The 24,129-nt window shown below is 38.5% G+C and overlaps 1 protein-coding gene across 6 annotated transcripts in view; it reads right to left on the bottom strand.

The window, feature by feature from the left end:
- The window catches only part of FIP1L1 (factor interacting with PAPOLA and CPSF1), a 45,486-nt gene that overhangs the window by 1,858 nt on the left and 19,499 nt on the right, over positions 1–24,129 (bottom strand). For 3 of the 6 annotated variants that reach the window (XM_061583251.1, XM_061583246.1, XM_061583250.1), the window contains 7 exons: positions 22,489–22,596; positions 19,348–19,441; positions 18,569–18,725; positions 14,335–14,361; positions 13,915–13,969; positions 7,877–7,932; positions 2,355–2,568 (listed from right to left, as the gene is read on the bottom strand). In XM_061583251.1, the coding sequence (XP_061439235.1) occupies positions 2,355–2,568; positions 7,877–7,932; positions 13,915–13,969; positions 14,335–14,361; positions 18,569–18,725; positions 19,348–19,441; positions 22,489–22,596 (711 nt within the window). The remainder of the gene's footprint in view (positions 1–2,354; positions 2,569–7,876; positions 7,933–13,914; positions 13,970–14,334; positions 14,362–18,568; positions 18,726–19,347; positions 19,442–22,488; positions 22,597–24,129) is intronic. The other 3 variants (XM_061583249.1, XM_061583252.1, XM_061583248.1) reach the window with 2 other exon arrangements.

Genomic DNA, 24,129 nt, shown 5'->3' with positions numbered 1-24,129 from the left:
CATTAATAAGCAATTGAAAAATAAGAACAGAAGACAAGGAATGTGTTCTGTTTCTTCATACTGCAGTAAACTTCAATTTGCTAAAATACAAGGCAACAAAAGTTAACCAAAACATAGATAAAACAAATGGCAAATCACTTTACAACAGTTAAACTCCCAATGATGATTCAAAGTATTATGTTTATCATTAATATTAAATATTCTGTATTCCCAAATACACTTCTTGGTAAGTGTACATCTTACCTTTGGAATCCGCTACTAATGACAAAGAAGAAAATTAACAGTGCTTGCTCCACCACCACCACTACCAAGGATGCCATGCTACCCATTTAAAAAACTTTTAAACGTCTGTGTGCAAGGTTTTTTTGCCTCCATTTATTACAACAGTTTTCATAAGACACTGAATAATTTTGTGAAAAATAAGACTATTAAATGGTGAAGCAAAATTTGTTCAAGACTGCCATATCTCTGCGATCTGCAATTCTCAAACCTCCCACTGTCTCTGTTACTCCCCTAATCAAGTTTTTACTAGGCTAAGGGCCTCTTGGTTTCTCACATAGCCATGTGGCAGCAGCTTTACTGCAGATGTTGGATAATTTAGTCACATAAAAAAAACCCTCCTCTTCCCCCTCCCTGACTGATAAGTCTGGCAGCAATACAGAGGCTTCTCTAGGCCTGGAAAACATTAAAGTTCAGTTCAAGCACCCTTGAATGACCAGTCTTTTTCTGGCCTTCAATCAAGCTGCCTAAGAAACAGATGTTAAATTGATCTTAACTTCTAACACACTGACCCTGCAATTTGTAACATAAAACATACACAAAATATAGGACAACTCCACACGCACACACAAGCCTTTTATATGAACAAAATAACATCTTCCTCTTATGCTTCAATTCAAGTCTTGCATTTCTTTAATGCTTCTAACATTTTTAATCTCCCACCCAAACGTGTTAACCAAGATAATACTGACTTGTTTTGTTGAACTACATGGAGAAATTACAGTAATGTTTTTAAAACCCAATTTAACACCTAATGCGTGAAACATTTTGAAACATTAAGAACAAAATTATTAGAAGAAGTATCTAGATATTTACATGTCAAAATGGCATACAATGATCTGAGCAGAGTAAATGTGGAGCTTAACTGATGCATATACAGAAGGGGTAAACATTTACACAATACTGCAGCCAGTGTACTGGTAACCAAGGCAAAGAGGGGAGTTGAAACATTCCACGCCTGCAGAACTCTTAGTCCTTGTGTCTGCAGTTGCATGTTTGAACATTTGCATGAGACAATGGGTCTGCTAGGACTGCTCATGGTTTTGGGGGAGGCCTTCAGTACAAGCAGCAGCAAACACCCACCCCCAAGCAGCCTCCCATACTGCACTGCACACTGCTTTTTAAACTATCGACTTTCAGAAATGACTCAACAACAGCAAGCAACATAGATTGCTCCAGGCAATGGCTGCTGTTAGGAGGGCAACAGTCGGCACAAACAAATGCAGCAAAGGAGCTCTCTAGACCAGTTCTTCAACTTTGGCTCCCCAGATGTTGTTGGACTACAACTCTCATCATTCCTGACCATTGGCTAAGCTAGTCCAACAACATCTGGAGACCCAAGGTTGAAGAACAGTGTTCTAGATCATGCTAAAGGAGTGAGTTGCCAACCATCACACGCTCAGTGTGATACAAACCATAGTGGCTTTCTCACTATACGGTGGCGCAAAAGAAACAAGCAGAGGCTAAGCTCCATTATGAATTATGGCATGTGTGTAGCTTTTTTGTTCTAATAATTTTTTTTTTTAATCACGGTAGCGGTTTGGTTCTGCAACTTTTTTAAAAAACGTAATTACAGTTTGAAGGTCCAATACAACTGTGTACAAAAATCATTAATCCTAGATTTTTTTTTGTAAAAAAGGACAGAACTTTATTCTTCTTCAGCAATTCAGTACTCTTATCCCTAAACGAATCAACCCACAAAGTAGTAGTAACTGCAGCAGTTTTAGAATGGATTCAGTTAATGTAGGAACTTCAGCTATAAAATGATGTTTAGGGGACTCAAACCCATCAGGTTAATATCTTGAAAAATTATGAGCATAGAGCAGATTCCTTTTCATGAATTAGCATGAAAATCATCTCAGTGTAAGTTGCCTTTAGAGCATTTGTTATGTACCCTTTATTTTTATACTTCTGGTTTGCATTTGAAATAGCTGGCTATGGTTCTAAGAGAGAGAAAAAGCAAGCCCCACCCCTTGTTCCCTAAGAATATACAGCTGCATACTTAGTTTCAGTATGCCTCTAGTACAGGCACTAGACTCCCATAGGGCAGCATTCGATTTTAACCCTAAACTCACCTGTTGAACACACTAGGAGTTGGACTGTGATCACGTTCTCGCTCTCTTTCTCGGGTACGCTCCCGCTCCCTGTCACGATCGCGATCCCTTTCTCTATCTCGATCCCTCTCGCGTTCTCTCTCTTTATCTCTTCTCGAATAATAATCCCACTGTTTGCTTGTGTCCATGAGACTAGTCCACGATGGAGCAGAACCTGTAAGGTGCGGAAAGGTGACTAAAGAAAAAAATGCCAGTATTAGAAAGAAAAAGGTAGCAACACTTGAAAAGTGTGATATGAAGCACTCTTGAAAAATCAATGAATCCAGTTTTATATGCTTAGCTGAAGCCTAGAATACAAGCTCAATTACTCTAGGCACTTAATTTGCATGTTACTTTACCACATGTACAATTAACTCTCAGGTCAGTTTCAAACCAGTCTGGTTATTTGGATAACTTCTATACATCAAATACTTGCTTACTTATCCCAGTAGCAAATACTATTCAAGGTAGTAAAACACTGAAGGACTATCAAGTTAATCATTGTTTTCCTTATTGATTTTATGGTATTTTATTTAAAACACAAGTTTTTGTACTATATTGTGATCACAATTGATTCTTTTTTAAAGCACTCATTTATCATTTCTTTAAATAGTGTGGCTCTGAAACTGAAATTCAAAGTCTTCCAGAAACAGAAAAGCTAGACGTTTACTAGGCACTAAGCATTTTAAACCAAAGCAACATGCAAGAACACTAATGAGGGATGTTTTAGTCACTGGGTGACAGTGTGCAAAGGCATGCATCTACTTAGATAAAAAAAGTTCTTGACACATGAGCATGTGTTAATGTGAGGTTATTACAAAAAGAGAAAAAGGGCTTTTGTATTCATAAAATGTGTGCATTGCTCAAACAAGAGAGATTTATCCAAGAAGAAAAAGGAGGGGCCTTGCACTTCAAGATGCCTCCCAGTTCTACAACAATTTGTTGGCAATGGTGAGCATCTGAAGTGTGCACAAAAGGGCTCTGCAGTTTGCACTATCATGAAGGATGAACAGCTCCCCTGGGATGGGAGGGACTACTTCCCTTATTGCCTGAAGGAATAAAACCCTAACTGAAGCAAACACATATGGACATTCCCTGTGCATGCACACAGACCTCCCTGGATCTCTGCTAATGCTGCTGATTTCCATACATCACTGGATAGTTAACAGAAGCACAGTGTGATTCAGAAGTTGCTTCAATTACTAAGCAGTAGGATTCTTGATTGGATTTGTCTCAGCTCTTTATGTTCATCATGCTCACTTGAAAGTAAATAATGGCTTTACAATTTAACATGTAAGTCAACCAGTGAACGTACTTCCAAACAACAGCGTAATCCTGAGGTGTTCAGATGTTGTGCAGAACACGGGCAATGGTGGATTCTCTCCCCTGCTCCTCCTGTTTTCTGCTTTGGCAACACCACCCTCCTCAAAAAATGCACATAGCCATCATCATGCCCAATGTGCTTTGGATGGAGATATTAGGCTGCCATCTTCAAACAACTAGTTCTGCAATAGCCCCAGGAACATTTCTACAACATCTCCTCATTGTCACACTAACAACAGAAGTTCAGCAAGATAATTAAGCAAGGATAAGGAAGCAGAGAAAGCTGCCGGCTTGCCTCTCTTTTCAGAGACAGCAATTCCTGAACATCAGGAATTCATGACTTCCATATCCCTTTTCCTCACACCAGTTAATTGGGAATGCAGTCTCACTTGTTAATACATTATTAGTCTTTGCCATTACTGAATGGTGATGCTGATGCATAAATCTTTAAAGTGCTCCATCTAATGACTCTCAGGAGGAGTAATGTAGAGGTTAACAACTGCTGAACTTGGAAAAAACATATGAGTGCTCCTTAAGAACAATGTTTAATGGGGGAAAACATGCAAGCTTTTGAAGGGAGTTGTATTCAAGAGTTTCATCTGTAGGATACTGGGGTAAACGGTTATGTGGTTTCAAAGAAAAAGATACAAAAACCCTCTTGGTGTAAGAAAATTAAACAGAAGAAAATTGGAGAGAGTGAAAGAATTACTGAAACACTACATCCAGCATTACTTTCTTATTATTTCTAGCCGAAGAATTCATATTTTTCTTGTACCACAGACTTAATATTTTTGGCCACAGGAAGGAAAAACAATTTTTTTTTAAAAAAAGAAATACTAAAAAAAATTATCTGTTTTAATTTTTAATTTGGATGCGGGGGGGGGGTGAGGAGAAGAAAAATGACAATTAGAAGTTCAAGAGACTTTACTGAGAATTTGCTCATCTTCCTATATTCCCAATATGGCATCTATTCATAATATTGAACTGCAGATTTTAGTACTAGCAAATGTGGTTCAATGTTAACAAGTGTAAAGTGACGGGGCAAAACAAAAGTCCTAGGTTCACATATACACTAATGGGGTCTGAACTAGTGGGGACCACTGTGGGAAGAGTTTGGGTTTGTGGTGGATAACTTGATGAAAATGTGGAGCAATTGTGTGACACATGTAAAAAACGGCAAATTTAATGTTGGGGAACAACAGGGAAGGAAGTGATAATAAAACTATTAACAGTGATAATATAATAATGTAGTTATATAAATATATAATGCGACCATACTTGGGATTACTTTGTATAGTTCTGGTTGCCACAGCCGAAAAGGGATATAACAAAGCTGGAAAAGGTGAAGAAGAGCGCAATCAAAGTGATCAAGGGGTTGGGGCAGCTCTCGTATGATGAAGATTACAACATTTGGAGCTTTTCGTATAGGAGGAAAAAAGGATGATAGAGATGTATAAAATTATGCATGGTGTGGAGAAAGTGAATAGGGAGAAGTTTTTTTCCTTGCCATTCAAATTATGGCATTCACTACAAGATATAGTGATGGCCACCAACTTGGGTGGCTCTTTAACAGGATTAGGCAAATTCATGGAGCATAAGGCTACCAGGGGAAAATAAGTGGGAAAGTGTTATTGCACTCATGTCCTGCTTGCTGACTTCCCATGGGTGTTTGGTTGGCCACTGTAAGAAGAGAATGCTGGACTGGATGAATCTTTTCATCTGTTCCGGCAGAGCTACTTTTATGCTGTCTTGGTGTGTCCTGGTGCCCAAGCCATTTGTCTGTACAATCCATGGTTGGGAATCTATGTGCCTAGATTACCCACTTGTCCTTCACAGCCCTTAGCTTGCCCACTTCTCTTGAGCTACTAGAATGAGTGCTCAATCCAGTAGTGATTATATTAAATGACTCAGTTTGAAGATTTATAGGAATCCTTCAGCATGTGATGATAGTCTTGAAAAGTTTCCCTCTCCTTGGAGGACCAGGCTGCTATAAGCAGACAACTTTCCTATCAAAAAGATCTGTGAAAGCCATGCTATGCAACAATCTTGCTGCAATGGCATATTGGTTTTCTACCCATATCATCTCTGTAAGAGCACTCCCTACATGCCAGATTCTTAAAAACTAGGTATCATTATTGCACTTGGCTTTAATTATCATATTCTTTCAACTGCACAAAAATTTGGGCTAGCCAGTCACTATAAACATTCACTAGACAGTTTAGTTATCTAAAACAGTTTTATCACAGGGAATGGATAAGACTGAGCAGCCCAAGGTTTAGTTTAAGACTCTGGCAGATTCTGGTAAGAATATTAATCAGTTACCTTCTCTATATTTTTTTCATCTTCAGTTCATGTACGTATTCTACTATCTATCATGGCTATGGTTCTGCTATGGCAGAAATAAAGATCAGTCAGAAAGCTATTCCCAACAGCACATAAAGGGTAAACATGCTAAAGTGGATTCCACAATGGTGGTGGTGGTTTTTCCTAAAAGACGAACAACTTAAGACTCACATATAAGAGTGTTACAAATTCATTACCACTGGGCTCTTACCTGTGATTATTTGTATGTGCCAAGATATTATCTTAATACATTAAAGCCTTGTTTTGATGAATCCTGATGGGCCCTTTATCACTTATAGAAATAACTGTCAGAAACATCAGAAACAACTGGCAGAAACATTAAGGCTGCAACATTCACCTGTGAGGAAGCCCTACTGAACTCAGTGGGGCTTACTTCTGAGTAGACATGAACAAGATTGTGCTGCAGAGTACTCTTACAGATCAGCCTCAAGAACTAAGCCTCCTCACCTTTCCCATCTACAGCATTTCTATGAGAACTAAAGATGGTACCCCACAAACTGAAACATGCATAAAGAAATATGAAATAAGATGCTGCAATGTTAGTTGTACTTTGGCAATTCTAACATGATCAATGTCAAAAAGTGATAGTAGTGTTTAAATGTTATAATTTATAACACTTATAATTTGGAAGTGCCCCACAAGAGCCTAACATGGAAGACAGTTTCACATCCATGCTGTTTCAAACACTTCCCTCCCCCTGTGAAACGAGTCAGTGCTCAGAATGCGATTTTAACATGTCAAATTTAAAATTTGCCATTCTGTTTTCTTCAAATGAGTGATTTTGGAATAATTTCTGTGCATGACTGATTCTGAAGTCCACATGCATTCTTCTGATGGGATTACTCCAAAAGCACTTGCATGGGAAAAAAGTAACATTGTAACCAACCCTTATGCATGCACATCACACCTAAGATAGTAAAGAGAACTGCACGACTCTGCAGCAGACTTACTTAACAATGCACACAGATTTTGGGGGAAACCCTTCTAGCCTGCCTTTAATGAAAGAAAGATCTACCATAATATATGTTTGAGGAAAGAAAGAACAAGTGTGAGACCCCTTCCAAAATATGCAAGATGGGGAAGACAGTCATAATACTTGTGCTTGTGCACAGATGAATAAAGACATTGGCTTTCCATTAAAGAAATCATTTTGATCATCATCTGCTTTTTGTTACCTAAAGCAAGATTCCAGTTTGTTTATTCACAACCACATACTCCTCCCATTCTACAGTAGCTTCATTCTTGCTGCTTGGTCATCACACACGCAGTGTACTTTTACTCTTCTCATGAAGATGAGGGAGAAACTAGGCACTGCCTCTATGACTTAACTGTACACACACACCTCAAAGCAATGCTGCTATCAAACCCTGCACGCAAGCCAAAAGTCTCCACATTGAAATTATTGCCTGTCAATTTCTACAGGACAAATGGAAGGCAGGTTGAAAAATGTTTGGTGAAGTATCATTTTTTCTTCGTAATAACTACAAAAAATAAATATACCTTATTTACAAAAGGAGAAGGGACCCAACCATAGCAGTTGTCTTGTGCATAGAGGAGAATGTACGCCAGGCCCCATGCTTACCAGAAAGACAAATTCTTTTTCAAAGAATAAAAAACTATTATACTGGCAGTTTGTTTGCACCAACGCATCCTGGACAAGAGGAAGGCACCACATATAAAAATAAAGGTTATATGCATCTAGGAAAAGAGGCTATGTACCAAGTTGTCAGCCTGTTAAGCTTAACATACGTTTGATAAAAGGAAGAATAATTATCTGATTAACGTATATTTTCAAACAGAGTTTGGAAGACACTTACCACCACCATATGGAAATGCACGAGCTGAGCGGCTATCATAACCAGAGGAATGTCCACTGTAGGAAGAGAAACACATAATGTATCCATCTTAGTCAGAATATCCAATCCTGGTTGCTGAAGCCAGTATGGTATTTGTCATATTAGGGATTAATCATTTATGTGATATGTTAAATTGATGTGCAATAGTTCTCTGACTGTTGTTGTAAGTAAAGTACTTATATTTGCCAAAATGATTTGGAGTGAGTTTTTGTCTCATGCTCTGCTTTCAATTCTGATGCAATGAAGGAGGACATTAATAATAATTTTGCCTGCCCTTCACCAGCTGGCCTCTGGGCAGGTTACAATTAAAAAGTCAGTATTAAAAATAGTTAAACAAATCAGTCATTGGAATAGGTGGGTCCCTAGGCACCTGGACCATCCTTGCATGCTGGGATTTCAATGCTGACCCTTTAAAGAAAAGCAGGCATGCTGAATTGTACAGCTCATCAGTGGTTATAATCCTCTGTTAGATCTGTACAAGTCAGGACATTATACAGATTGATGTGGCCAGGAAGCTATCTTTCACAGAGTGGGAAAAGTGTGCAGACTCACACAGGGATGAAGTAATCGGTACCCTCATTATGGTGCTGAGCTAGGACTGCAAAATGCTTCCTCTCCATTCATCAGATGATTGATCTGATAAGCAAGGAGAGGTAATACACCTCCTCCTCAAATTATCTGCATGGACCAACTGTGGGGCTGTCTACATGTCTGGCCTGCTTTTGTTCATGTTGTATGTTTGAAGGGACACATCCACCACTGGCATGCATTCCCTGGAAGCTTGGTCAAAGGTGAATACATCCCTCAGGTCAAAAGGGGATTAGGCATCCCTGGTTTGCAGCATGGCCAGGCAGCATGGCTCCTGAACAGCAACACTAATGCTAGAAGCCTCAGAACCAGGGTGAGAGAACTGGAGTCCTTGGTCTTAGAGGACAGCACTGATATAGTGAGCATAACAGAAACCTGGTGGAATGGAGAAAACCAGTGGGACACATTTATCCCTTGAATTAAACTGTATCAGAAAGACAGGAAAGGATGTACTGAAGGTATGCTCTGTAACATGAGAGATGGCATTGAATTCAGCAAACTAGAAAACCCAAAAGAGGCACTCCTCCAAAGAACTGTTGTGTGTGGGGTGGTGGTGATACCATGCCCCAAGAGTAAGTTAGTACTGGGGACATCCTATGACCCCCTGATCAAAATGCTTAGGGAGATCTTGAGATGAGAAATGAAATTGAGGAACCATAAAAACTAGGAAATGTTATACTAATGGGTGACTTCAACTACTCTGAGACTGCCTACAGTCACAACAAAGAAACAAAATTTCTGGATACCTTAAATGACTGTGCCCTAGAACAGTTGGTCATGGAACTGATCAGAAGGACGATGACCCTTGACTTAATCTTAAGTTGGCCCCCAGGACCTGGTGCGAGATGTAAGTGTTGTTGAACCAATTGTGAACAGTGACCATAGTGCTATTAAATTAAACATCTATGTAAATGACTAATTGCTAAGAAAACCCAACACGGTCACTTTTGACTTCAAAACAGAAAGCGTCCCCCAAATTGAGAGGATTGGTAAAAATAAAGTTGAAAGACAAAGTCCAGAGGGTCAAATCACTCCAAAATGCTTGGGAGTTCTTTAAATTTCAGTAGTACACGCTCAACCGGAGTGTATACCGCAGTCCAGGGCCAAAAGGATGCCAGTGTGGTTAATGAGCAGAGTCAAAGACACTTTTAGAGGCAAGAAGTCTTCCTTCAAAAAATAGAAGTCTTCTCCGAATGAGAAAAATAAAAAGAAACACAACCTCTGGCCAAAATAAATGCAAGAAGACAATAAGGGATGCTAAAAAAAGAACCAACAACAAAAAATTCTTTAAATACATTCATAGCAGGAGACCATCTAGGAAGACAACTGGACCCGTGGATGGTAAGGTGTGCTAAAGCAGAGAAGCTAAATGAATTTTTTGCATCTGTCTTACAGTAGAGGATATAGGGTGGACCCCTAAACCTGAACTACATTTATAGGAAGGGAGTCTGAGGAAATGAGGCAAATAGTTGTGATGAGAGATGAAGTTCTAGGCTTAATAGACAAAATAAAAACTGACAAATCGGCGGGTCCGCATGGCATCCACCCGAGATTTCTCAAAGAATTCAAATGTGAAACTGCTGAAATTCTAATAACAAAGATTGTCCCTCAGATCCACTTCCATACCACCTTCCATAGGACTGGAAAGTGGCAAATGTAACACCAATCTTTAAAAAGGGATCCTGGGGGATTCTGGAAATTACAGGCTGGTTAGTTTAACGTCTGTCCTGAGAAAACTGGTAGGAAGTATTATTAAAGATAAATTAACCAAGCACATAGAATAAAAAGTTTTGCTGAAGCAGAGCCAGCATAGCTTCTGCAAGAGTAGTGCTGTCTCACTAAGCTATTAAAATTATTTGAGAGTGTCAACAAGCATATAGATAGAGGTGATATAGTGGACATAGTGTACTTAGACTTTCAAAAAGCAATCGGCAAGATACCTCATCCAAGTCTCCTGAGTAAGCTTAGCAGTCATGCAATAAAAGGAGAGTTCTTGTGTGGAATTGGTGAAGTAGCAAGAAGCAGAGAGTAGGAATATATGGACAGCTCTCCCAATGGAGGGCTGTAGAAAGTGGAGTCCCCCAAGGACCTGTGCTTTTTAACTTGTTCATAAATGACCTAGAGTTAGGGATTGTGGAAGAACCCCAAAAGGATCTCTCCAAACAGTGAATGGGCTGTAAAATGGCAAATGCAATTCAATGTAAACAAGTGTAAAATTATGCATATTGGAGCAAAAAATCCTAATTTCACACACACAATCACAGGGTTTAAACTGGCAAGCACTGACCAGAAACGAAACCTTGGGGTTGTAGTGGATAGCTTGATGAAGATGTTGACCCAGTGTGCAGTGAAATAAATGAATTCCATGCTAAGGATCATTAGGAATTTTGTTGTTATGTGCCTCCAAGTCAACTGCGACTTATGGCGACCCTATGAATCAGCGACCTCCAAGAGCAACTGTCATTAGGAATAGGTATTGAAAATAAAACTCAGTATCATGATACCGTTGTATAAAATCTATGGTGTGGCTACATTTGGAATATGCACCTGTCCTCAAAAAGGATATTGTAGAATTGAAAAAGGTTCAGAAAAGGGCAACCAGAACGATCAAAGGGATGGAGCAACTCCCCTATGAGAAAAGGTTGCAGTATTTGGGACTTTTTAGTTTAGAGAAAAGGCAAGTCAGTGAAATGATAGAAATGTATAAAAATATGCATGGCATGGAAAAAGTGGATAGAGAAAAAAAAATCTCTCTCGTAACGCTAGAACTTATGGACATTCAATGAAGCTGAACGTTGGAAGATTCAGGACAGACAAAAGAAAGTAATTCTTCACACAGCACACAGTTAAACTGAGGAATTCGCTCCCACAAGTGATGGCCACCACCGTGGATGGCTTTAAAAGAGGAATAGATAAATTAATGGAGGACTGTGCTTTGGCACCATAGACAGAGGCAATATGTTTTTGAAAACCAGTTGCTGGAAGCTGCAGGAGGGGAGAGTGCTCTTGCCCTCAGGTCCTGCTTGCAGGCTTTTCATACGCATATGGTTGGCCACTGTGAGAACAGGACTAGATAGGCCACTGGTCTGATCCAGCTGGCTCTTCTTATGTTCTCAACACTCCTACCAGGAGGTGAAAATACACTTGCATTCTATTAAGCTTCACATTCTCCAACTCTACTTTCATCTGAAAGGGTAAAATACTAGCTGAAAACAGTAAAATACTGAAGCTGAAAAACATATATATGGTTTAATTCACTTTCTAGGATATGTTTTTATCACTTCCCATATTACTTGCTTTAATCTTTATCTCATTTACCATATTTAGTTGAGTACTATTATTCTCCTCGAAGACAGTTTTGGATCACGATTTTAGAAACAGAAATAATGAAAAAGTAATGTGTTATCAACCTTTTAGGTTACAGGAGAACTTCGTTCAACCAGATGGGTAAGGGAAAACAAAATAATTCTCTATAAGAAAATGGATATTGGAGATATGGAAATCAGGAAGCTGTGCAGGATAAAGGATCTTGAGACAGCAACAGGTGACTGGACATGAGATAGTGAAATTTCAGAGTCTGGAGATAGGAGTGCCCAAAGGAGCAACAAAATAATGCAGGGCAGAGTTCAAAATCTAGAACAGTCTGATCAAGAAGGTGCGGGGAAGGAAGAATACAACTGTATCCATCAAAACTCTGTATTTACTGTCATCTTAAATAAAATGATGAGAACTTCATCTAACTGAAAAGACAACCTGAGAATCTCAATCCTCAGAATTCCCCAGAGTATTAATTTTTCTATGTACTGGAAGAGCGCCTAGAGACCTTCCAGAAAAATGCTAGATTTCAAAAGTAGTTATAGAAACAGCTAGTCATCTTTTTCTTTGGTACTTCCGCCAATCCAACAAGCAACCATTTCAATAATGAGAAAGAAACAAAACAGAGAGAAGTTTCACTTGGCTGATATTACATTTCATGCCCTTCCTTCAGACAAATTCTCATACTTCCATCATTCATCTCCACAGCTTCCCACACTTACTACCACTCATCTCTACAACTTTCCTCTCCTTGCAAGCACAGGCCAGGGCCAAGTCAGGAGAAGCAGGCCTGTTGTTGGAAGATTCAGACAGACAAAAGAAAGCAATTCTTCCTGCAATGCATAGTTAAAACTATGGAATTCACTCCCACAAGAGGCAGTGATAGCCACTAACTTGCATGGCTTTAAAAGAGGATTAGACAAATTCATGGAGAATAAGTCTTTGCCACCATAGTCAGAGACAATATACTTCTGAAAACCAGTTGCCAGAAGCCACAGGAGGGGAGAATGCTCTTGCACTCAGGTCCTGCTTGCAGGCTTCCCATGGCCATCTGGTTGGCCACTGTGAGAACAGGATGCTGGACTAGACTGGACACTGGCCTGATCCAGCTGGCTCTTCTTATGACCTGCTGTTTCTGGACATGCAATGGACTCAGTAGGCCAGCTCCTCCCCACTACCACAACCAGAGGTGGTTGGCACAACCAGATCAAGACCCAGGCCAGGCCTGTCTGCAGACCTAGCTGTGCTCAAACTTGAAGGAATAACCACATCTTGTTCAACATGTGGGAAAACAAATGCTTGAGACACACTAACCATGGAAATTATCCTATGGTGTTCAATCTGATCTCTCATGCTTTAACATCTACATGAAGTTGCCAAATGAGGTTACCCAGAAATCTGAGAATATTGTGACAACACCATATTCTTTTCACCAAATTTCTGGTGAAACTGCAGGGGTGCTGGTGTTTAGAGTAAGTAAACAGGGACCAATAAACGAGATATAGTTGAGGGATAATTTGTCTGACAGGGCAAGTGGTATATTCAGACTTTTCGTGAATGGCATTGCACTTCCTCTAAACTTAAAATTTAGGTTCATGGCTGGCTTTTACACCCAGCCTTGTTTCTGGAGGCCTATACGATTTCTGTGGCACAAAGTGCCTTTTATCAGCTATAGCTGGTGCATCATCCGCAACCCCTCCTAAACAGAGATAAGCTACCCGTGAGCTATAACATCTTGCACAGGTTACTAAGGCACACGACACTGTCTTTGAATACTAGTCAGAAAATTTAACTAATAAAGGACACAGTGGCTAGACTACTGAATGCAACCAGACTATAGAGGTGCTAATTTGTGTAGTAAACCAACAATGTATCTTGCTACCCTTAACAGTTCTTTAAAATGACAATATTTGTATAGGTGACTACTAAATACAACCAATTTTTATATTTAGAGACAGATGACAGTAGGGTTTTAAAACAAATTAAACTTCAAAAAGTATTTCTGATCAGAATAATAGGAACTAGATTTTAAGAGCATAATATTTAAATATATATAATTCTTGTGAAGTTGGATCACTCTACAAACGAAAATTTACCTTTCTATGGTCGGTATAAGGGAAGGTGGTGGTCCTCCAGGTGGTGGAGGGAAACCTGAAATATTTAATTGAGAAACCAAGAGGTTGGCTTAGGTTATCATTGCAAATTAATTCCAGAAAAACCTACTACATGCAAGCTGTGTCCAGAGCAGTATATATTTTAAGGTAAATCTATGAATCAGGAATGACATATCAAAATTAAACTACTCTTTTCATAAAGCTTATGCTTGAAGCTCATACTTAAGATATGTATTCTTATCATTCTTCAATTACTTATATTTCTGTGGCAATTTTAAATTTTAATTATTTTCGCCAAAGAAAACCAAGGATATTTAAAAAAAATGGGAAGTGGCAGAATGTTCCCCTACACCAAAAGTGCAATCACATTATGTTTCAAACTACTATAACAAATAAATATACCTGGCGGTGGCACAGTTATTGGTATACCTAAAAACAAAAAAGATGCACCCAGTCATTTCAGTAATGAACTTATACTGATTCCCACATTACCAGAACAGGCATCATGGCACTCATGCCAACAATGTATTAAAAAGCCAATTAAGAGCTGACAGTAAATTAATATAAGCTAGCACCACTCCATATTGGCTTTGCTTCAAAGATGAATTAGTGGAAGGCTGCACAAGCAGGAGAATTTGAGCCAATTGCAAGGTGACATTAGTGGCATTAAGTTCATGAACATGAAGGGGGAAAGGCTCCACAGCATGCACCTGGATGTGTGTGCCCAACAAGGGGTTCTCTGGTGTGGGGTCAACATTTTAAACTATTTATTTGGAAATAACACACCCAGATTAATGAGTTTAAATCTGCTTTTTTCCTAAATTAACAGATTGCTCTGAAGATTCCTGTTTATCATGGCTTCACCATTCAAGCAACACTGTTAACAAAGTTCCTATGTTTACTCAATCATATAAAGATTTTCCACTGAATTCCAGGTTCATAGCACCTGGAATATAATGTGATATTACTAACACTAAGAATGTTATAGCAATTTAACCCTATAAATTAAATACAGGTATATATGAAACAATAATCAGTTTAAAGAACACCTGTAAACAATTATCCCTTTCACTGTATATGTGTATGGATATGCATGCACAATCCAATGCAAAAACCCACATGTGCCTTTATATCCTCAATGTTAAGAGACAAGACAGCAGATTCAAAATGTAAAATGACAGGTTAATGTTAAATGGGCCATATTGTTCTCATAAAAATGCACTGATCTGATAGGATTAATAGAATTAATTTTCAATTTCTAATACAGACACATGACATATTTTGCTAACAATGGTGTTTGAATAAAATGAACCTCAACAATGTTGAATAACCTGTTCCTGATGCCACTGTACTGATAATTCCAGTTATGAAACTGGGGATGGCATCGATAGATCACATTCATCATTACAATGAAACAGAAGCCAAATTTTCACACATAATAATGTATAAGATGTGTATTTTGAAACTACAGTATTTAACTGATTTCCAAGGCACTGTAGGAACGTCATCAGAATGGGCAAATTTTTAAATTCGTAATTCTTGAAAAACTTAGTCCAGATATTCTTCCTGCAATAGCCAAGTTAAGTGACTGTTCCAGTAGCCATCATGCACCTTTCTAGGATTATATTTTCATTTGATGGTTCTTTTTGTCTCAAAGGTATTGGCATCACAAGTAGCAAAGTGAACACAGTACAAGAGACGAGAACTTCAAAGTGAGATCCTTTTTCAAAGGACCTTCTGAAGGATGTTTTATATTTGAATGCTTAAAATTTGTGGCCAGTAGTTCCAGTTAATATTAGGTAACAAGAAACTTTTCCCCTTTAAACCAAGGAGGAATGAGCAGATTCTATTTTGGTAAGAGCTTTGAAGACAGAATGCTGGCAGCAGCACAATTAAAATAAACCTGAAGAAGCCAAAGCCCCTACTCATAAGTTATTTTCAAATGAACTGAAAATACAAGATAGCAAAGGGAATCTTCTGGATAGGCTCATCTCATAAACCTGTGTGAATGTTACCATTTCTCTTCTGCTTTCGCCAAAGTGCTTGACTGAATTACAACACATGTAGATTTGATTTAACTTTGAACTTCAACAGATGAAAGCTTCTGTGAAAATTTGACTTTATGTCTTTAAAGAATGTCTCTTACTTAGAGGTGGGACTAGAAAACCACTCCAAAGTTCAGGTTAATGTTATTCTTGCACTCCTATTTTCATAATGGCAATTCATCTCATATTTTGCAAATGTAATAATACAGGATTATGCTACTTTAAATAGTGTTACCATTTTTGCATGGTAAGCTGTGTTGTTTGAGAGAACTAAGGCTGCAATCCTAACCATACATACTGCAGAGTAAGTCCCAATGATATCAATGGAACTTACTAATCAAGTACACATGCTTATGAATGTATTGTAATTTATTAATTCACATCTTTTTCATGCTCCTCTAGGAAGTGTACAAAAATAATTTTAGTATTTTCCTTTCTGATTTGTCTAGCATGTATGAAGAATGCTATTTGCCATGCAGATGTTAAATCTGAAAAGGGTCAGCAACAGGAGGCAAAGGTTTGTTTGTGTTCTCAGAAGAGGAGCACAGATTGGGAATCATCTGGAGAATGGAAAGTAGGTGCTGGTAATCTTTTAAATCTTTACTGGTTGGAGAGAAGCATGGAAAGGAAACACAGGCAAAAAGAGGGAAGGGGCTAGTACTGGATGCTCCAAAGGCTAGCCCATCTCAAGTGCCCACTTCCTACCACACTTCGCAGCACTCAAGGTTATTTACATGAGGGGTCACAGGCATTGGTGTTAGCCTGGCACTACTGCCAAAAGCCTCTACATAACTTTCCAGCTAGCTTCATACCAAATGTGTACAGGAAGCATTACATTAGAAAATTAAGTAGGGGCTTGTATGCAATTGTCCAGTGTCTCCAGTTAATCCAGAGTCAACAGGGGATAGTCATATATTCACCCATTCATCACCTCCCTTTCTCTTGCTGGAATGAAATCAGCTGGAAGTCATGCACTGGTTGTCGTTACTGTGCAAAGGTGTGAAGCCCCAGAAAACAAACAAAAAACTGGGAAAGCCCCTATATGAAACATCTGGGAGTTGAAATTAATCCGTTGGTTTTGGGTAAGTTGCTTTCCATATGTTGGAAAATACTTCCATACATTTTGTTTACATTTAGTCAGTGAATCTAGCGCACATATTGATCTTGCAAGTTGGTGGCTAGGCTAGGCTGTAACACAGCTGCTTCATTCTTGCTTACTTCACATTCTTCTGTCTTAATGTGAAAGAAACTGGGTAATTTTTAGAAATGAACAAAATCAAAGAACGTATGAAAAGGAGATGCAAAGAATCAGCAGCTGCTATTCTAATCAGAATCCATGTCTGAAAAAGTAAGTAGCGTGAGCAATCCTGGTATTTTCCAGATTATTGTTTACTGTTTTGAATGATATGCTGATTCTGCAAGGCTAGCTTTTTTGATAGTTGCTATGGCACTCGTTATGATTATACCCTAATAAATACCATTATAAAGTTTGGTTAAACACCCAAATTTATTATGAATACTTAATACTGTGCTTTGATTATTGGCCTAATAGCAGGCATAACAGGAACAAATTCTTTTAACCATGGTGCAGTGTTCTGTCCACATCAGCAGATTCACTTTTAACAAGGTTTACAAACTCTAATTACAATGGAAAATCTTCTTACAGTTAATAATTGATTATGTCCGGTGCATATCTAGTGCTTCACCATGAATGAAGTAAACCATGGGTGGGGATGGAAGAAGGACTCATAACAAAAAAGGGGAATGTGAGCCGGTTCTCACAATATACTAACCAGGCTCAGGAGAGAGAAAACATTTGTGTCTGTACTGGGCCATAGATGTTCACTGTGTGGAAGTTTATTTTGTTTCTGACTGATAGTGCATAGTGCTCAATTTCCAAATCCAAATAATAGTAATTGTGTACCATAATGTTGATTTACTTTTCATATCCCCTCTATTTGCCAGTATCTTGGGGGTACAGCATATTTGTAATTATGGTTCGAATAAAAATCCCAAAGGAATGTATAACTGTATTTCATAAAGCTGTTTTTAAAAATATACCATTTTAATATTAGCTAAATGATTAGCACTTAGGTTTGTAAGTAAATATTGCACATATTTCCTCCCCACCACCACTGAAGTGTTCACAATTAGCAGAAATTTTACATCTCAGCTGCTCTACTGTAATTTAAAGCAGTGATGGGAGCATGGCCCTGCTCCTTCACCTGTTAGCAGCCTTCCTTTGATTCAGTTCTGCCTGGAGGCCACCAGTTACCAGCCCTTATGTGAAGCAAACTGCAGCTGAATGCAATCGTGAAGCTAGGGGATCTTCACCCATGAAGGGACGAATGCAAACAATGAAGGCTTTCCGAGAAAAGATGAGGAATAGATATGAAAAATCTTTCATAAAAGAGGAGCATGCAAAGCCAATATAATTCTAGAAAGCTGTCAAGCAAATTGTAAGATCAGAAAACTTAAGTCCCAATTATAAATAATGCACTGAATCCAACAACTTCAGCTTTATGCTAGGACAAAGTTATCAAAATAGAAACACTGCCAATTAATGTCTTCCTTTTCCCATCTTTTTTTACCTGGAGGAGGAATCAGAGGGGGAGCAGTACTGACAGACGGAGGTGGTGGAAGAAAAGGAGGTGGTGGAAGATGGGTGGGAGGAGCTCCTGGAGGAAAAAATGGAGGCGGCTTGGTAAAACTGTTGTCCACATCAGTACTGGAGCGTTCAGAAAGAACCTGCAAAAACAAACCAACAGACAAAAACCAATGTTACATTTGCCTTTGAATAGAGTATGGAGGGTGGGAATACACTTTTCTCCTCATTTAAAGAATAAGTAAAGGCTTCCTGAAACTAAGAAATGTATGTGTTTGCCTTCAAAACTCCTCCCAGTGAAAAATCGAAACATTAAGAGGATCAAGCAAGAGATTCTTGCAATAACTTAAGCAAAAAAGACCTACAGAAGACTTAAGCATTTGGAGCTCTCTCTAACAAACATTCCTAAAAACACTGAAATGAGAAAGACGCAAGTTAAAACTGCCTGGGTCAAAGAGCAGCCCCAGCTCTCTGTTGCTAAAGCAGAAATACATGCTAATGACTACAATATACTAAAAGCACTAGTGGTGTGGCATGCTTTCATTAAAAAGCCTCCATTTACAAGGGGCAAGCTATTATTTCCAGTTGGAATTCTGTATTGGGAGTTCACTAAGTGGCTTAATCAAATATATACTAATTTTAATTGTATTTCTTCTTTCCTTTTACAATGTACCATACATTCAGTTTTTTAAACTGAAGCGAAGATGAAAGCAAAATCAGCCCTGTTCTACTACTGCACATATAGGTGAGATGGAAACAGGAAACCTGTATGTTGCTGTTTTCATTGGCACGCCGCCTTCCTTCTACTCGGCTTATTGTGATGGTCTGCCCAATTACATCTATTGTACCAGAGAGCCTCCTGAAAGAAATATACAAGGAAAATGTTACACTGACACACACAACCAGAGAAAGACTTAGAAAAATGCATCTCAAGCCATTCAAATGCTACATATATAGGTTTCAAAAGGATTTTATTCAACAAGAACCATCAGCCGAGAGGCGCCTTTTGCTTCTTTGTTTATAAAAGACAGCACAGTTTTGTCAACAGATGATGTGTCATCCATAATACAAAACACCCTACTTCTGTTTCAAACATAAAATACTATTCCAGGAGTAACCCCAACTAAGAACATTAGCAATATATAAAGAGAAAACAAGAGGCATCAATTCAGGCCCAGCATATACTTGCTTTTCTGTTAAAGAAAAAAATTCTTTAAATTCAAGGTGGAGGTAGTAGAAGCAGAAGCTGCAGAAGATTCCGTAAGATGAAAGACAAAGTGAGTAAGAAGATATTGATGAAGTAGTGTTATTTAGATTTACAGCAGACAGTACAGCATGCCACCTATTTAACCACTGACAGCCTGGGGTTCAATCAGTTGTGTACAAAGTGGTAAGCCAGGCATGCTTCCCTGTTACCAAGTGGACTGCCTGTAGTTTCTGCTCCCATTGCCTCTACTGTCTCCAGGTTAGCAGCTAGCTCTCCCTAACAAGACGGCTTTGGAGCCTCCTGTTGTTGACACTGTCAATACTTAGATGGAGCAAAGAACCATATTCCTAGCAAATATGATTGCCTAAGGAGAGAAGACAAAAAGTGGAAAAAAACCCAATTCTTGAACTGGCGGTTATGCCTCAACCATAAATTATTTTGATGCACTGGCAAGGGTCTTTCTAAATCTTTTCTAATATACACCCTTTTAAAAGGGAATCAAACCGTCCAACAACAACAACAACAAACTAGGGGCTTCTAAATAAAAGGTTACAGTTCACATCCCACTGAAGAAAATGGAAAGACTCCCTTGCATTTTAATAGGGCTGGACGTCATCCAAAGAAAATAAGATAAAACCAAAGTGTTTTCCCTCCAAGTATGACACAAAGCCAACATAAAGAGTTCTCTCTCAAGAATTATTCTTACCTCCCAGTATTCACATGACCAAGGGGGACTGTGGAAGCTTGTGGTAGAGCCTGTATGAGGACTGAACTTGCTAATGGCCGATTGTAACACACCCATACGCATGGGGGTATTTGACAAACACCATTTCCAACTTAACTTTTAGGGAAGGAAAAATCCTAGTTGCCATCTTAAGAACTGACATTTTTCTGTCTTTGCACAATGCCTGTATCCAAAGCAGTGACATTTTCTGGCAACAACAGTCTATGACTTTAACATTGTTAAAACAAAAAGCAACTAAGTCAAAATAGTAACTACCAGACATTAAAATACGGATGAATTAATTCCACACAAGTTACAAAGGAGCCAAATTCTTTAAATAGCTGATGAGTACACAACCTAAAAAAAAGCCTCTAAAACGTCAATAACATTTCCAGGGAATGTGTAAACAGGCAAACTAAAAGCAGAAGATGAAGAAAAGCAGGATAAACACAAAATTTTTGACAGAAGTTAATAGATATAAGATGGGGGTGTTAAATCTTTATTAATAGTACAGCCTCCTCTGAAAAACAAAAAATAATTGCTAGGAGAAAGATGAAGCTGCATTTTTATTAGGAATAGGATAGCAGCAAACATACAAATGTCGACTGTACACCAGAAATTTCAGGTTTCTTTCCCTAACTATAGTACTGACTTTGTACAAAATTCATTATCAACCTGTCAACATTTAGAGAGCAGGAAGTATACTGCCATGGGGCCACAATTTTACCCAGCATGCTCATGATGGCAAATATTGTACCACTCTCTGATGAGCACAATGATCTCCGATCTTCCTCTCAAACTTGGAGTTAAGGAATAGGTTAGAGGGCCTCAGAAGCACAGTTAAACTTCTGGGACAATTCACACCCCTTCCTACATGAATTCCAAGATCAACAAGAAAGCTGGGGTTTGTAATTTTTGCACCGTGGTTCTGAGGAGCCCCAAGCACTTCAGAAGTACTGTGTAACTGCAGTTATGATCCATGTCCAAACTTCCACCTCCAAGCTTCACAAGGGCTGGGAGCAAGGCGTTGTCTGGGAACTCATGTTATATTTCAAAGGTATAGCGTGATGTCAGGGACAAGATCCTGCCCCTTGGAAAAACTGATCAAACCAGACAAAGTTAGTGGACCCCAATATAAGGCAAATCTGAAACAACCAAAAAAGTGTGCCTCCTGAAATACAGGTTTAAAATCTTACGTTTAGAAAATAACAATCTAGAGAAAACAAGCTAATACAGCATCTGCAACATGTAAAAGACAAAATATTCAAAACACAAAATATCAGAGTGAAGACTGAGAGAAATGACATTCTCCACTGGATGCAACAAAGAAGAAATCAACAATCTTTTTGAAGGTCAATGGGATTGTATACCTACTGTGTGGCAACTGTTACAAAAGCTGTTGTTATTAAAAGTTAGGGAAGTTAAGGGTTGTGAGGTTGATCCTGCCTGGAAAAGATTGCTTTGCAATTTCACAAAGTGGGTCTGGTGAGTGACTGGATGGGTGACCTCCTAGAAATCACATGTATGCCACCTTGGGTTCCCTGATGGAAAAAAGGTGGAATACAAATGTAAGGAAATATAAATATTAGGCTTACAAAGTACTCAGTATCTTCTTAGTGAGCAGCTTGTGAAACCTGCTATGCCAATTTGTGAAATTTGTACTGTTTCTACGCTTCTCTGTTACTAAAACCTACTTGGTTTTGGTAAAGTTAAACCCCAGATATCACTATACTCTAAACTCTAACACTTTTGCACTATGTGGAATGTATACATATAAATCATGGATGTACTGGGTATGGTTATTATTATCCATTCTATTTATACTTCTGAATTACAGGTTGGGATATGTGCAGCAAAATCTGGGCACATGCTTAAGTCAAGAATGCTATTCTGTAATTGTCTAAATGCTTGCAACTGATGAGAAAAAAATTAACATCATAATTTAGAAAGGATCATGTCCCTTTATATTTCTTACCTTAGTTCAGGTGATTCAGCCCTCCCATATCGGTCCTGCCATTTCCCGACACCTGAACTGGTTTTCCTGGCTGCAGTGCTCGTCTGCGACTGAGAAGAGGCGCTGTTTCTGGTGAGATAAATTTTCTAGGTCTTTCTTTTCTTATGCTCCTAACTTTTCAGTTTCTTAGAAATTATTTTCTCTTCTCCCCCACCTCTTTATTTGTCTTCAGTTTTCAATAAAATACAGTTTAAAGGCAGTCTCATTTAATAATAAAATATTAACCACCCTGTATATCTGCACCTCCATTAATTACCTAGCTAAAAGATTCTTGATTTTATGATCTGAATACATAGAAGCTTATATAACTACATTCTACATGTGGATCAGAACAGTATGCTTGTGAATTTATCACCATACCCCACCCTAAGCATTTCAAGTCTTAACACTAGTTAATAAAAATAGCAGCAACCTTTCTATATAGTATACTTAGGCAAGAAAGGGGAAAACAACAGAGGACTGTTACAGTGCAAACAATACCACATTTCTGTAAGCACATTTAACAACTACACTTTGGTTTCGGGCATTGCAATAGGTTATAATGGTATTTTATTTTCAGAATCTTATTCAGAATAGTTATATCTTACAGCACAATAGGTTTTTCCAACCTATTTTTATTCTGACAATAAGATAATATACATTAAAGTTATTCAAAAAAGTGCATATTATCTTATTTAGAAAAAAATCATAATTTCAAAATCAAACCATCTCGAAACAGTATACTTAAAATTATATAATTAAAGTACCCAGATAAAGTCAGCAAAAATTAAAAACCAAGACTCAATGTTGTGCCTGGATAGGCTTGGGAGGGAAACCATTTTCAGCAGGTGTGTAAAACAATACAACAAGGGTGCCTGCCTAATGGTAATAGGGAGGAAGTTCCAAAGGAGAGGTGCTGCCACTCTAAAGGGATTGACTTCTAACCATTGACCATTATTTGGCACTTGTAAAAGTGCATGCTCTGCAAGTAGGCATGTACAGGGTGAGGTGATCCTTTAAATAAACTGGCTCCAAGCTGCTAAGGGCTTTATATACTAATAGTAAAACATTGAACTTGGGCCAGTAACAAAACAGAAGCCAGTTCAGATCTTTAAGAAGAGGTGTAATCGCACTCATGTCAGCAATTGTATTACAACATTCTGTAATACAATTGCAGCTTTTGGACCACCTGAGAGGAAAGTGCTACAGAGTGCAATGCAGTAATCCAGTCTTGAAGTTGCCAATCTGTAGACTATTGTGGTCAAGCTATGCCTGTTCAGGAAAGGCCGCAGCTGTCATACCAGTTGAAACTAGTAAAAGGCGCACCTAGCCATCAAGGCCACCTGGGTCTCCAGCAACAGCCAGATCCAGAAGCACTCCAGATACATACCTGCTCCTTCATAAACTACATAAACCTGTTCCAAAAGTTTGGCTTCTTCGTTCCTTAATCTAATCCAAAAGAATTATTGTACCTTAGTAAGTGGCAAAGAGAAAAAATTGTCTCTTTTGAAAATGGGCTTTTTCCATAAAACAATGTTTCCTTATGAGACAGAGATAAGGAAATCTAGACAGTCAGCCAACACTCTGACTGTTTAAGAAGCTCCTTATATGGCATGGCTGATA

This window comes from Rhineura floridana, chromosome 9 (assembly GCF_030035675.1).
Source record: "Rhineura floridana isolate rRhiFlo1 chromosome 9, rRhiFlo1.hap2, whole genome shotgun sequence".
Lineage (NCBI taxonomy): Eukaryota > Metazoa > Chordata > Lepidosauria > Squamata > Rhineuridae > Rhineura > Rhineura floridana.
This window is presented reverse-complemented; position numbering and strand designations above follow the sequence as displayed.